The sequence below is a fragment of the Haliotis rubra genome, unplaced genomic scaffold (assembly GCF_003918875.1).
Source record: "Haliotis rubra isolate DU_JTF1 unplaced genomic scaffold, ASM391887v1 Scf59, whole genome shotgun sequence".
Taxonomy (NCBI): Eukaryota; Metazoa; Mollusca; class Gastropoda; order Lepetellida; family Haliotidae; genus Haliotis; species Haliotis rubra.
Genome location: NW_025767290.1, coordinates 226392 through 242500, shown reverse-complemented (window position 1 = coordinate 242500; position 16109 = coordinate 226392). Strand labels below are relative to the sequence as shown.

Below are 16109 nucleotides of genomic sequence, written 5' to 3'. Positions count from 1 at the left end.
ACAACTGCGATCACTGACCACATGCAATTTGAACTTAACACCAATCAGGCTATACACCATAAACAAAACGCATTGATTTATGGCCCGAGTTCGGTCTCTGTCACATTATGTAATTACACAGACAGGCAGGTGTGATACTTGAACACATGACATGTTATGATGTCTGTTGATTGCAAAATGTTATACACAAAAAATGAGCATGTATTTACAAAACCCAACTTTCTATATATATATACACACACAATGACCCGTGAAGGCGGCATCTGCTAATGAACCAGCCGTTACACTTGAGTGCACACCCACCCGCTCTGACTGGGTTCGGTATCCCGGCTGCTTCGTTTCGAGGGAGGTAAACCCAAGTACAAAATATTGCACTTTTGATTTGCGATTATACGCTTATAATTTTGTTTATTTGTTTTTTCATAATCAGCAATGCATATTATATGTCATGAAGAAGTGATAATTGTGTTTTAATTATGTTTGATTTTTTGGTTGCATGTGACCTTTAACTTACCTTATTTATTTTATCTTTAATCTAATGGGTTATATTTTTCATGTATGTGTGTATGTTGTTTTTGTTTTTGTTATTTTGTTGTTTTTTATTGGGGGTGGGGTGGTGTGCGGAGGTTTCACACTGAATTTAATTATTTCAATTGATTTATGTGCTCACGTATTGTTTCAACTTTGAAATCGATCAGTGACACTTCATAAGTATGGGCATGGGGATCGCAGCACAAGAATTGGCTGTGCAGAATTGTGCCCTTTGGTCGTGCCGGGATTCACCGATCGTTTGTTTCATAACTCACCATGACTAAATGATCTTTTATTCGTTTCGACCTGTCACCATCCTTCTACATCTTCACCAACACTGCGGTTAATACGCCGCATAAATAATGTTGAGGAGTGAGGATTGACGCTTTTGAGCAATATCCATGAGGCATGAGCTTTATTGATTGTCACCATGTCGGGAATCGAACCTGGGCGTTTTACCACTGGACGTTTTATCTCATCGCCAAGATTGGTAAAACTCGTTAGCAGGATACTAAAATAGTAGTACGTATAGAACTTGTATCCTTCACTGAATAACACAACACTTTAACAATATAACAAACAAACTTTGGTCTGTTGTATACCTGATTAAGCTGATGGACAAATGCACAGTCCGCCCATTAAGGCTATATGCCGGTGGTCTGTTAATGACCTCCTCTAGAGCAAACAGTCCGATGATAGATATCATGAACACAGGCACATACACACAGATATAATCAAAGAAAAAACTCACACAGACATAACTCTCACTGACACTCACAAAGAATTTAAAATTGAACATTATTAAATATGTAGCAAGGGGCCGCATTCTCTCAACCTCTTACCCGTGGAGATCCGGGTCAGAATTGGCCTTCAGTAACCCATGCTTATAGTAAGAGGGATCGGGTGGTCAGGCACGTATCGTCATCGTATCCCAATTACCTAGAACGATGCTCATGATGTTGATCATTGGATTGTCTGGTCCAGACCGATTATTTACAGACCTCCGCCATATAGCTGGAATATTGTTGTGTGCGGCGTAAAACAGCACACCAGCCAACCGACCAACTCTCAACCTCTCCTGTCCGTTGATACCTGAACAATGAAACATGTATCCTATCAACTACTTCCTCGTCTAAAACATTTTAGGCAACTGAATATAATAATTGGTTAAAGCTGTAATCAGCTTCAAAGTTTTCCTACAGTCATGTGCTTATTATGCATTGTTAACATCTAAAAACCGAGTTCCTTAAGTAAAAACAAATCAACGCTAGACATTTGCTATTGCAACAATGCGCGTTATTCAGGCAAGAAGCATGCACGTTGACAACCCTGATATTAATAGCGCGGGTGAAGGTGGATTTTCCTCACGAGATGTCAATGCAATGAGTCATACGATACTCAAACTATACGTGTATTTAAATTGAAAAAAAACCAACCCTTCAAATCAATAGCACACACACTCGTTAACGCTGAACCGGTGGTGTAGAACACACAGCTATGTCTCCACCTGTCTGAGGGGTACTCACACGGGTTTATATTTACTTCATAGTATTGCCTGAACTCAAGACAACGAGAGCCATGTCCCAAAATACGGTATGTATTACACACACGTCTCTGTACAATCGCCAGTTTGAATAATATTGTACCTTGAACTTCATATGCCACGGAGGGCGGCCTGAATGTAATCAATATTCTGTTCTGCTGCCCCTTATCCAACCCCTAAAGTGGCTGTAACCGCCTTTTGTTCCTTTGAATCACACATCCAATAACGTGTCCTCATGCACTGCTGGTTTCAGGGTGTAATCTCGTCAAGGGTGTGTGATCTCGGTTTCAGTAATTGTTAGTGTCATGTCATAGCGTCCCGGATAGTTATCAGCACAGACAGAACAGGGGCTATCTGGATAGAGCTCAGAAACCTACCACAAGGCAAGACATGATGAGGTTATTGCTGCGCGTCCCCTTGTTTTTGTTCAATATTTCATATCAACGTTATCGGATCCCAAGGTCAGTTGTTTACTTCTGTATGTTGTTTATATCATTTGACAGTCGTGACCTACTTGTTTACCTTGTACATGACAAATGAGATCTCGGGGATCCACTCCTGATTTGATTTCGAATGTACAGTTACTTATTGTGTGAACATGGTTATAATGATTTGTTTACAGTTGTTATGGTAACTGTGTGTGTTTATTTACTGAGATACTGTTAAACCTCCCTAATCTGGACACCTGCGATAACTGTCCGTATTTTCCTTTTAAACTCATTCCATGGACCGTACTCAGCACGGTAATCCGGACACTTGTTAGTCAAAACGTTTTGAAATGTATCGTCCGGTTTAAAGAGGTTGCGCTGTTCGTAATTAAAGAAAGAAGGACATTATACTACAACACGTTTGATAGGGCTATTTTTATAGTTTCCTTGCACGCAAAACCAGTTCCCATTGTATATCAAGTGTACAGGTAGAATGATATAAATGATTATCGCTATAAAATGGAATATAGTTTCATATAGCATAATTATGACAGCTACTATACCTCGATGTGCTTTGTGGGAAGTAGGGTCCCAGAGTTTATTGTCAGATCGAAGGTTTCCGGGTATCGATCAATGTCAGAATGTGTAGGTTGATAACGGGTCCACACAAATCACTTACAGAACAAACCTGTAAAATCATAACACACACACAATACTACTCAACACACACACACACACACACACACACAAAATGAATAAAAATACTACAAACACTCCCAGGCCGACAAACACCCAAACCTTCAAAAACATAGGTGTATTTCTAATCAAAACTGGCTTTATAGGTCCAATATAATCCCACCTAGCCAACTAGTACCTGTTTCCTCGAAGCCCCTAAAGAAAACAAACAGTAAGATAACAAGGTCTCACGCACAGAGCGAACTGGTTGACACAGGGTATTTATAGCCTGTGAGGACATTAAGCGGCAGCACGAATTGTTTTGAAAAACGTATCATCTGATCCAAATGCAGTTTGTTTTTAGTGAATCCGGTAGAATTAGCTAGCTGACCCGACACTGCGACGACCTTCATGTTTCGAAACAACGTGAATTTGTTTCACACTAAACGTTTTTAAGTATTTGACATCAACAGTGTAACAGTGTTTATAATAAAATGCTAAGAAAAAAATAAAACCGCCAGTTTCTAAGTAAATACATGTCGTATTGCCCCCACACACACACACACAAAGAAGAAGAAAGAAATGAATAAAAAAAATAAAATACAAACAAAATAAAATGGAGTTAAATCAAAATAAAATAAAAAATAAAAACGATAAAATAAAGAGAAAATAATCTATTCTGGGTTTGTTTGTATTTACAAAATTGTAGAACTGTTATCACTGAACTCATTGTATAATACCTATAAAAACCGAAACGGCAATGCTAAACAAATTAATGTTCATGACATCTTGATGTTGATGTCCAGATACTAGTAATTCTATTGTAAAATTAATCTGTTTACGATTATGCTTACTAAGTCACACCGATGTTATGCCAGTGTAATGAACGGGGATATTCGTATCAATTCTAGTATTTCTTCCAATCCCGAGGGACCTTTACCTTTAGATTTTTAAATGTCTTTGCTATAACCATTTGGGGCTGGGTGCACATATGATTAACCGCGGGCACGGGTGGCCCAGTTGTCCGAAGCACTGCAGTTGGCTTTAAGGAGTTACGTCCCTTGGGCACCAGGAACCTGGTACGAATCCAGATTTCACCCAAACATATTTTTTTTAGTGAGTGAGTGAGTTTGGTTTGTGGCCGCTATTAGCAATATTCCAGCAATATCACGGCGGTGGACACAAGAAATGAGCTTCACACATTGTACTCATGTGGGGAGTCGAACCCGTGTCTTCGGCGTGACGAGCGAACGCCTTAGCCACTAGGCTACCCAAGCGCCATTTTGTTGTTGTTGTTGTTGTTTTAGGTTATGAGTGTCATACCCGTACTTGCGGGTTTCGTCCAAGTTGTAAACGTTTGAGACTTCCATCACATTCCGGCTTTTCCCCCACCTTAAGTTGAAACGCCGTGCTTTAACAATAAGATTGTTCAAAGGTATGTTAAAACGATCTTGCAAACTATAATAATAATAATAATAATAGTAATGAGAAGAATATTTATAACGTGCCTTTCCAGGCTTGATATCCTGCTCAAAGCGCACAATTTGAGTAAATAATAATAATAACTAATAGTAGGCTTGTTTAAAGAAGTGAGTTTTCAGGAGAGATTTGAATGTCTGGTAGTCGGACCAGGGCCCTTATTCTCGAAACGTTCGTAGCCCTAAGAATTTTTAACTTTGATCGGAACCAATGTACTAAGAATGGGCTTAAGAAGTTCGTAGGGCGACGAACGTTTCGAGAATAAGGGCCCTGGATCGGATGAAATTACATTCTTAAACTTCTATGACTTTGAGGATGACAAGATGACGCTGATTCTCTGATTTCAGAGATCTAGATGTTTGAAGGGAATTCTGTGTTTCACGGGCGGTCAATGGAGGTCCTTTAGAGTTGGTGTGATCTGCTGTTTTCTGGGGATCTGGGAGGTAAAGCGAGCAGCTAAATTCTGTATGCGTTGGAGTTGGTCAGTGACACAAGATGGAGATCCGGCCAAAAGGCTGTTACAGTAGTCCATACGAGATGTGACAAGTCTGAGGCAGAGATTTTTCACTCTCACATATTAGTAACCGTGGTTTCCGAGTTTGATTGTCTATATATGCATGTTTCTTTGGTAGGTTCATGAAGTGACTTGATGCAAGGGATTGTCGGACATGATAACGCTGTTCTCAGTCTGCGTTGTCATGGCAACTCTACCTGACACGACGGCAGGAGGTAAATGTTGAATAAATCAGATAATAAATTGATTCAATAATATTAAATCATAAGGCGGTTGGTTGGTTTTATAGTTTTAGGGCGACGTGGGCCAATAATAGGCCTATTTGCGCCCCTAAGGCGGTAAAAGGGGTGGAGTTGCGTCCCTTGGGCGACATGCTTTTCAGAAACCAGAACCAACATATAATCTTAACAGGTGTTACACCAAACTCTTTCTCGCACTCCTGTCGCTGCTTTTAGCAGTTTTCCAGCAATATCCAGCTAGACAAAATAGAAATGTTTTTTACACAATTAATCCATGAGGAGAATCGAACCCAGCTTTCGATCACTTTTAACACAAAACCACCCCAGCATATCACAAGTTAGCTGTACAAAAGATTTGCTTGTACTGGAACATGAACTATCCCAATACCTTTTCAGCGGCATGGTATCACAGTGGGCTAGCACTATAAAACCAGCTTAAAGTCTGGGCTAGTACAAGCAGCCGCACGTACACATACACATGCATGCACGTCGTCATATGAGCGAAATATTCTCAAGCACGACGTAAAACCCAATTCACTTCCTTACCATTGTCATTCCCGCATTTTATAGAAGCTGTGAGTTGACGATATCCATCTGAAAGAGAGTACTTTCTGCGGAGGGTAGACCGTGGTTCTTCATCTGTATTTTCCTGAGTGACCTTCTTTCTTCAACAGGTCCCACACAGCCGGAGAACATGACCTGCGTCCTGTATGCCAAAAGGCTTCTCACCTGCAACTACGACCTCCGTGACGGCGTTGACCGTAGCAACACGACATGCACCACATGTTTTCAGTACAGGTGATGAGAAGAGTCAGACGTGTTCATATTGGAGTGAGTGAGCAATTATGGCTGTACGCCGTCTGTAGCAATAATCCAGCAATATCACGGCGAGGGACACCAGAAATGGCCTTCACACATTGTACCGATGCTGGGAATTGAACCTAGGTCTTAACTTCAAGGCCCCCGACCGCCTTTGTTCATATTGGAAGCCGGTCTCACATTGAGAATGAAACGCTAATTGCCTAACCACGAGTGTGCTATCCACATTCAAGGTGTTTTTAAGTTAAAGCGGAACAGACGCAAGGCTTTGACTCACTCACATTCTGTCTTTACAGTAAAGTAGAGCCGTGTGAAGAGGCCAGTAAGACGAGATGTAACACTGCAGTTGGGAAATGTGAATACGACTGTGATGATCTCAAGTTTTGCGACTACTTTCACCTGATGAAGGTCACCGAGGTTGGGGGAAAGGGAGACATTTCTGCCTCAATGTGTAGACAAATCGAAACTGAAGACTACAGTGAGTATTATATTGAATTATCATCAATGACCATTTATTAAGCTAGAGTCCAGGGCCCCGTTCCTCAAAGCGATCGTAGCGCAAAGTTGATCGTAACTCCCATACTTTAACATAGACTTACGACTGTCGTAGCGCTACGATCGCTTTGAGGAACGGGGCCCAGATAGTCCAAGCACAGTCTTTGGATGGGAGACCGTGCTAGAGTTTCTAGGTCTTCCGAATTCAGTCCTGCCCATTAACGAAGCACATGTGACACATGTAGTCTCACCTTAGGCAAGTGAGTTTGTTCATGAACTGTTTGACAGTAACCATCACCTGTGTCACCCAGGACAACAGCTTCTTCGACGGTGTGTGGTCCTGTGCATTGAGCTCAGGTCGCAAATCAAGTCAAGTTAAGCAACATTGGTCGCGGACGTGTTTGGCAGCCTGACTCCTTTGAGTTTCTGGGACTTCAGTCCAGTCCCTTAACAAAGCACATGTCACACATGTGGTCTCACTTTAGACAAGTAACTTGGTTCATGAATTGCCTCTGTTCACCCAGCAGTGAATGGGTACCCGTTCGGATAAGTCATATGGCAGTTAACAGTTAAGCTTCTAGCGCCTCACAGGCAGCTCGGGTTATCCTGGGTATTAATGCGTTAGCGCCTTGAGAATGCACAAGTGCGTGGAAACAGGCGCTTTATAAATGACCATTATTTTTATTTCTTGCTTGTTTGTAGTACAACCAGGTCCAGTGCGTGACCTACGGGTGACGGCCATCAACAGCACAGCATTACGGGTGTCCTGGAAACAGCCTGATGACAGATGTCGTCTTTCAGACCCGATGATGTATAAATATTTCGTGAAGTATTTTACGAAAGCGAAAAATGTGAGTAATTCCTTTGATATTTTATTTGATAAACGATGATTACACTGTTTGTTCCTTTCCAATTTCGTAGTCAGGCATGCTGATTACCAAGGCACAAACTGACACATCCAAAGATTCCACAGGCTGAATGCCCTTTTCAGACGGGCATTCCATTAATTCCTTTCAAGTTTCAGGAACGACATGGGCGCCCTTTACATACAAGTGAGACACGACTTTCCTTTACGTGCCGATTTTGACATGAAATCACTTTATATGAAGGTATGACATGAAATCGCTTAACGTGAAGGTATGACAGGAGTTGTCTTTAAATACAGGTATGACAGGAACTCACTTTACATGAAGGTATGACAGGAGCTGTCTTTACATACGGGTATGACATGAACTCACTTTACATGACGGTATGACAGGAGCTGTCTTTACATACGGGTATGACATTAAATCACTTAAAACATGAAGGTATGACAGGAGTTGCCTTTAAATACGGATTTGACATGAAATCACTGACATGAATTTCCCTTACATACAGGTATGACATGAATTACCTTCACAGACAGGCATGTCATGAATGCCCTTTACAAAATGACATAAAGGTATCTGTGAAGAAGTGATCATTTTGTTAGAGCAGTTGTTCGTCACACTGGAAGACCTGGTTTACTCCCGAAACGGGTGTAGTATATGGAGCCCTTTCCTGAGCCGAGTTATTGCTGGTATGTTTGTGAAAGAAGCTTAAAACGACCTATTCACAACATAATAAACTAGCACACCGTGGATGCCCTGTATATAGTTTCATGTGACTCCCTTCACATACAGGTCAAGAAAACTAAGTCCAAGGATGAGGATGTTGAAGTGGTTCTGACAGACCTGGAGCCCTGGACCAACTACACAGTGACGGTCAGGTCACGACCCCACAGCAAGGGCTTCCGTGGCCCTCCACAGAATGCCACAAATTCAACCTTAGAGGACGGTCAGTATTTGTATACAAATATTTTTCTTTTAATAAGTAGGGGATACCCGGAAATAGCTTAAAAAATTACGTTTATGGATATGTCGTGTTTTGAAACTCGGTTTCTTTCCATTCCTGGTATGAATAAACCCATAGCACTGAACACTAAATAGCCCTGCTAGACCCCGCTCCTCCCATGTCTTCGGCATAGCGGGCATACAGTTTCACTACTAGGCTACATCATCGGCCCAAATAGACAGAAATCCATATTTCGATTTGATGAAACGATAGTTGAGTAATTAATGCTCAGATTTTACAAAATGTACAAAAATTGTACAAACTTTGCGAAGTTTGTGACGTAGTTGTACCTACAATGTGACTGAGTGCATTATTTTAGCTTCAACACAGCAGCTTATATATATTAAAATCTGAGTCAAACAGACCAGTGGTTGATATTATGAACAACTTTATAAGCCGTCGGGAAAATATTATCTTAGGCGATAAACCGTATTTTCGCCTGACGTCTTGCGCCTTACGACAAGCATTCAGTTTAGTGTTTTTTGGACTAGTTCTACTAGCAAATATGATTCCAACCAAAGCTTGTAAATACATGTCTGCATGTCCTAAATCCAATCTGGAAATATACAACGGTAACTGGGGACCATCATGATTATTTTTTCACAGTTCCAGTGTCAGGTCCACTGATACCAAAGAATCCGTATAGCAGGGTGGCGCCTGGAGTGTTAGAGGTCTACTGGAGTGTAAGTAACTTACGTCTATGTAGATGAGGAAGAGGTTACATCAAACATTGAAAAACAATTTAAAGGTACCAGAGGATCTCTGTACAAATTGGAAAGGTCACATTTTTGTTCTGTGATGTACTTCAATATTACCGCTTTCATCTACTATACAGCACAGGTAAGGATCCAGGGTCCTAGGTCCCGATCCACAAAGCGTTCGTAACGTTACGACCTGTCGTAACTCTATAGTTTATCATAGGCTTACGGATGTGATAGCGCTACGAACGTTTTGTGGATTGGCACCATACATTCCCCCAACAGTCAGACTGTAGACTAGTTCCACTTTCAGTTCTGTTAAACGTTGCATACTCGGCAAACTGTTCTTGCAAGTTTGTGGTCTAATATGCGGCCATCTTGAATTGCAAAATAACAGTCTTTTTCAGTTGAATTATTACGCATTGTGTAATTAACTTAGCGCGAATGTCAGCTTTTTTGTTTGAATTATGTAGAAAATGGCAAATACAGCTGTGTGACATCATACAAAATGGCGTGTTACTGATGTGACAGGACACACTTGCCCTTTTTGTGAACACCTGGTGTCGCGTTTCTTTTTCAGTCATCAGTTCATATAATTTTCACCTCTGTTTCGTTGTCCTGACTATATTTGTGTTGAAAGGCGTTGAATGTTCTGCTCCGTGTGTACCGTATATGGTTGTGTCCACAGTCAGTTCCTCGGGATGCCAGCAGGGGAGTTATCGTCAACTACTCCGTCCACGCCAGCTGTTGTCTGTCACAGCCGCTGTACACCACTGACCACTCGACCACAATCAACATCACCGGACACAGCAACGTGACTGTACGGGTGAACGCTGCGACAAAGATCGGCTGGTCTAAGACTGCGTCACAGGTCCATGTATACAGACGGAATTTGGGTGAGAGATACTACGAAATTTTAGAAGGGTGATTAAGAAAGCAGCATCGTCCCAGTCGTCTAATGCTTTTAAATTCGATGGGCAGAGTTGCCTACCTTGCCTTTACCAGGATCCAATTATAACGAATTCGGCGAGATTTTGCATGATATCAGTGGTTGAGAGATACTACGACATTTAAGAAGGGTGATTAAAAAGCAATCTTGTTCCAGTCGGCTAATGCTTTTAAGTTTGATGTAAAGAGTTATCTATCTAGTCTTTGCCAGGATGTAGTGATAAGAATTCGGCGTGATTATTGCATGATATCAGTGTTTTAACTGCACCAGACGAATTTTTTCAAGTGTGTCGCCATGCAGCTAGATTAGTCCTGAGTTTGACGTTAAACAAACAAACAAACAAACAAACAAACAAACAAACATGGCTTCCGAATTTATGCACCAGCGAGGCTTATGATGCGGGTTATTTTCCATGTACACAAAATGATAAGGTCACTTATTCAGTTCCTTATGGCGATTCATGGTAAAACTAAATTCTGGCCTATTTTCAGATGTCCAGTTCATTGACAGAGTACAAAGGTCTGGCGACAAGTTGTCGTGGGTGTTCCATGATAACGCGGGTAAACAGCCAGACTTTTTCAACGTGTGTCGGTGTTTCGGGAGTCAAGATGACAAACTGCTCCAGCTTGTGAAATGCAGGGTAAGAAATAGACAAAAGTATGTGTGGAAGCGTTCTCCATGACGTTGTTTAAGAACTTCTGTATTCGTATGTTCCTCATTTCTCGCCGTAATTAACTCTTGTTATTGTTTATACACTTATTAGGGTCAGGTGAATACGATACGGGTTCCTGGTAACAAGAGAGCGTTACCTTTAGAAGACCACGTGCCGCCTAAATTAGCCTGCGCAGGATGTGATTGGCAATACGCCGTCTCCGCCCACGTTGACAACGTCACGTCACCGATGGTGTGGAACACTCCATTACAACGTAAGTAAGTTAGTGAGTTTAGTTTTACGCCGTTTTCAGCAATATTCCAGCAATATGACGGCGGGGGACACCAGAAATGGACTTCACACATCGAATCCGGGTGTTCGGCGTGAAGAGTGAACGCTTTAACCACTAGGCTACCCCACCGCTCCCACTAGAGCGTACGACATGAGAAGAAAACATTGAAAAATAACACAAAGCTGTCAAATATAGATTGTATTACATACTTATTCTATGTGGAAAAACACCCTGGACTCGTTTTGAGATCAATTCCCAAAGGCGCTCTGATAAACGTGTAAGTTCAGTCAAATCACGTTCTGCAAGATGGAGGAACGATGGAGGTGGTGATGTCACTTCTGATCCAAATCTGTGGGGGTCCAGGGTCCAGGATAGCTTTTAAAATACAATGGAGATAGCATACAATCAAAAGCTTCGTCCCTTCGTATGCTTTCTTTATAAGCGTTTTTAATTTCAGTCGAATCTTGGGTAACTCGAAGTAAGTCTCTACACATCGTTATTTGACTGTATTCTGGTTTGTACATATAACGTGATAATTCAAAGTAATATATAAAGTATAATAATGTATATTAAAGCCCCATCGACTCGGGTCAATGTGTGACCTAAGCACATCTGACACAGTTCGTTCAAATACATGCTCGCGGCAAACCATATTCATAATGATTAGAAACCGTCAGTGTTCGCATTCAGCAGGTGCTTGCAACGTAGGGTTTCAGTGTGTGGGCAAACGAGTTCACTAGTTTTATTATACCAGTCATACATAGATGTTTGGGGGCGGTGGGGTAGCCCAGAGGTTAAAGCGTTCGCTCGTCATGCCGAAGACCCGGGTTCGATTCCCCACACGGGTACAATGTGTGAAGCCCATTTCTGGTGTCCTCCGCCGCGATATTGCTGGAATATTGCTAAAAACGGCGTAAAACCATACTCACTCACATAGATGTTTGAAAAGTTAATGTGTCTGGATCACTTGATTGTCTGGTCCAGTCTCAATTGTTTTCAAACAACATCGTAAAGCTGTAATACTGCTGAAACATACACACACTCATGATGTAGTCATAATTGTACATTTGACTCCACTTTTACCAGAGTTTTCTTATGGTTGTCAAAAGGGTTTGTCTCTTCTATCTATATTTATCAGTTTATTAATTACTTGTATGGAAACTCACCTTAAAATATTTTGCGTTTATGTACAGATTTTGAAACTCGTCCATCAGCCTCAGCAATGACGGATGATTCGGCTGTGATCACCGCACTGGTCATCGTGGTAGTAGTTGTCGTAGGTGTTGGCGTGGCAGTTGTGTATGTATGTTTCAGTAGTTTGAAATATTGAAAACTGAAGGTTAAAACAAATTAAGATGGAATGAATTTTACATGTTGAGTATACTCTAGATAAACACACAAAAATACGAGTGCATACCTTGCCATGTATGTTCGTATTTAAGTTAAAATTATAGTATGAATAAATAAAATATATACAATCTCAATTCTGTCATTTTAAGAAAGGTGGGACATATTTCAATAAGTTTTATTGAAGACATTATAATTGATTTGCCTGAATATATGAGGCGTCACCTTTAATGTGATATAACGTCGAACATTGCTACGTAAAGGCTTGAATATTGCTGAATCAATGAATGAATCAATCAACCAATCAATCAATCAATCAAATTGACCGAATTCCTGGATGGGTCGTAACGATGTCAGCAGTCATGTCATTGTCTCCCTTACTTCTGCTGACAGAAAGACACTCTGTTCCACTGTACTTGTACTGTTCCTGGTTTACAGTGTTGTCAAGCTTAAGCGGAATGTCCTGTGTGAGCGATTCAAGATCCAGATGCCACAACTGATGTGGTCAATTAGCGACAAAGAGGTGAGTGCGCAAAACTCTTCCCACAGAGTCTAAGGTGCCAGTGCAGTTTCTAAGTGCAGTTTTCTGAAACAGAGGCCTCAGATATTATTAATAAAAAACGTCAGCTGGACATAAAGGATGGTGGGTATATATGACAAAAAAGATTTTCAGAAACTGTTCCGCCTCTGCTGTCAAGGAAACTTATCGTGTGTCTTGAGTAGAAGTGACATAGGTTTAACATCGCCACAACACTCCAGCTTAGAAATGGGGAAATGATTCAGTTTTCCCAAATTTTACCATAAAGAGTAAAGGGCTAATATAGCCGAAATACAATGCTAGAATGAGGAGATATGTAAACGTATCATAGCCAGATAGAGCTAGAAATCCTTAGTGCCAAAGGGCACGGCGCTGAGATTTAATTTCAATTATTTATATTTCAATATTCGAAAACAACGATGCCATCATTAGTGTATGCATCCTAAGACAGCTTCAGCACAGCCTCTGACTCTATTCATTTCAGGAGCCATGTACGTGGACAGAGGATGACAGAAACGGCAATGCCAAAGGACGCCAGGGAACTCCACAAGTTATGGCTAACACCATCGACGTCCTGGAAGAAGATGGACAGAGGGTACCTCTTCTTGAGGAACAGTTGCAAGCAGTCGGGATGCAGACGGAACGAGGTGATGGGGAAAGCGATACGCGCTTCTTGACGGACAGTGTTGGGTCAAACTACAAACAGGTCACTATAGACACTGGCAAATCTCCATCACAGGATTGTCTCCCTTGTAGTCGAGATAGGTCTGTATCTCATAACTCAACAAGGAAGCATCTTAATGGTAGATCTGGACCTGGGCTAAACACACCTTCGTTATCAGTAGCCCATGACTGTACAGATGTAGTCAGACAGACCCAGGGTCTTTGTCAAGGTAATCATATCCATCTGGACGTAATCTGTGGACCTGTTGGTTCTCCGGATGAAGACGAAGGATGGTCCAGTTCATCCGACAGCGGTGTTTCCACTTATAGACAGGTGCCAATAGACAGTGACGTATCTCAGTCACTTAAGGATTGTCAACCGGATGAATCTGCAACCACTGTTTCTGAAGATGAGGCTGAACATGACAGCGCTCACTCCAGTATATCACACATGATAAAGAAACCTGTATCTGAACAATTACAGGGATCTTCATCATACTCATCAGTCACGCACTCATCAGTAGCAACAGCACCGCCTGCACCATGTCAGATATCCACATCATCCACGGAGGTAAAGCTGCATCCGTGTCGACAACCACACGCGGACTTCCGCCAAAGTGTACCTCCAACGGGTACCGTGACTTCTATCCCCAACTCTTTTGTCCTCTGGGAAGCAGCTGATTTCTGAAGAAACATCACCACCTTCCCTTTTGAAAAAGATCTTAGGTTGAAACGCTTAGAATATCAAGGTTCATTTGATGTACATTGCCATGCAAATAACAGGGAATATTTTTCACGATACAAACTGGCAGTATGCAATAATGATTTGTTTTCATCGGAAAACATGCTGGTTGTATTCAACTGCATCAGACCCGTGCAGATCCGGGGTAGAATAGGTCTTCAGCAACCCATGTGCTTGCCATAAAAGGCGACTATGCTTGTCGTAAGAGGCGACTAACGGGATCGGGTGGTCAGTTTCGCTGACTTGGTTGACACATGTCATCGGTTCCCAATTTGGCAGATCGATGCTCATGCTGTTGATCACTGGATTGTCTGGTCCAGACTCGGTTATTTACAGACCGCCGCCATATAGCTGGGATATTGCTGAGTGCGGCGTAAAACTAAACTCACTCACACACTCAACTGCATCACGCTCTTTTGACGGTATGGTCATCATGGAGCTATCACTGATTCGTGTTGATCCCAACACCATCACATGCATGAGGGTGTACGTGTGTGTGTTTGTGCGTGCGTGCGTGCGTGCGTGCGTGCGTGCGTGTGTCCTTGAAATATATATATTGTTGTCACTCTCACTACTTCAAATTCCACGACATCTATCCGATATTGACAAACTTTATGGGCAGCAACTTTTGTTTCGTGAGTGAAACCAACTTTATTCCAGCTGAATGTTTGCAATGCCGAACAAGTCAAAAGAAAATACATTGCGCAATACAGTGAGTTTCACTTTACGCCGCCTTTGGCAGTTATCCTGCAATATCTCGGCGGGAACACCAGAGTTCTAGTTTACAAGTTTAGACTCGAATTTGTTACATTTTCGCTGATGGGTTGTAATGATAAGCCGCTCTGTAATTGTGGTGGCGGTGGGGTAGCCCAGTGGTTAAAGCGTTGGCTCGTCACGCCGAAGACCTGGGTTCGATTCCCCGCTTGGGTACAACGTGTGAAGCCCATTTCCGGTGTTCCCTGCAGTGGTATTGCTGGAATATTGCTGGAATGTTGCTGGAATATTACTGGAATGTTGCTGGAATGTTGCTGGAATATTGCTAACAGCGGCATACAACCATACTCACTCACTGTATGTGTTACGTTTTTATGATGATTTTATCGCAGCTTCATTTGTTTTCTTATCTTTTGTTTCATTTACATCCAGTTATTAGCATTTGCATACTGACCATGTGTTGAACATTGTTCGAAAACTATTATCTGGTCACGTGTCATTTAAAGACAAAGTATTACAGTGATACTGAATGAGTTATTACGGACTTTTTTATAATGCCTTCAATGTTGTAGCTTGTTGATGACGCAATAAAGGTTCTGGATTACAACCCCGTATTACTACTTCCGAGCTCATGTTCTTACGTCCGATGTCAGTGATGTCAGTGATGTCAGATGTGTGTACAATGATTTTATATGCACAACAAAAGACACTCAGCGATAGACTCACTCTGCACAACATCGGTCATATCCCTTGAAAACAGACATCGGCTGTGCTCCATAGCCATATAATCTGGGATTGCATTTGACCCATCGATATCACAAGCACATGGTCGTCATGTCATGTTGTATAGACATAACATGCAGCTGACAGCAACGACGGTCCAGCTAATTTCTTTCTTTGTGTTTTTGTTTTGTTTCTT

The 16109-nt window shown here is 41.7% G+C and overlaps 1 protein-coding gene and 1 long non-coding RNA gene across 4 annotated transcripts in view; one reads left to right on the top strand and one right to left on the bottom strand.

Moving 5' to 3' along the window:
• Positions 1-11315, bottom strand: part of LOC124255001 — a 19053-nt gene extending 7738 nt beyond the window's left edge. Inside the window, exons 1-2 of the long non-coding RNA XR_006892604.1 lie at positions 11291-11315; positions 5948-5950 (exon numbers count right to left, since the gene is read on the bottom strand). This is a non-coding gene — a long non-coding RNA (uncharacterized LOC124255001). The remainder of the gene's footprint in view (positions 1-5947; positions 5951-11290) is intronic.
• Positions 1-14715, top strand: part of LOC124254999 — a 16124-nt gene extending 1409 nt beyond the window's left edge. The window contains exons 1-13 of one of the 3 annotated variants that reach the window (XM_046688840.1): positions 2101-2124; positions 5289-5385; positions 6084-6207; positions 6525-6706; positions 7426-7574; positions 8385-8538; positions 9202-9278; positions 9982-10189; positions 10734-10882; positions 11006-11168; positions 12380-12485; positions 12972-13056; positions 13556-14715. In XM_046688840.1, the coding sequence (XP_046544796.1) occupies positions 5325-5385; positions 6084-6207; positions 6525-6706; positions 7426-7574; positions 8385-8538; positions 9202-9278; positions 9982-10189; positions 10734-10882; positions 11006-11168; positions 12380-12485; positions 12972-13056; positions 13556-14422 (2325 nt within the window). In that variant the 5' untranslated portion in view covers positions 2101-2124; positions 5289-5324 and the 3' untranslated portion in view covers positions 14423-14715. Of the gene's footprint in view, positions 1-2100; positions 2125-2325; positions 2536-5288; positions 5386-6083; positions 6208-6524; positions 6707-7425; positions 7575-8384; positions 8539-9201; positions 9279-9981; positions 10190-10733; positions 10883-11005; positions 11169-12379; positions 12486-12971; positions 13057-13555 lie in introns of those variants that run through there. The other 2 variants (XM_046688838.1, XM_046688839.1) reach the window with 2 other exon arrangements.
• The last annotated feature ends 1394 nt before the right edge of the window (positions 14716-16109 follow it).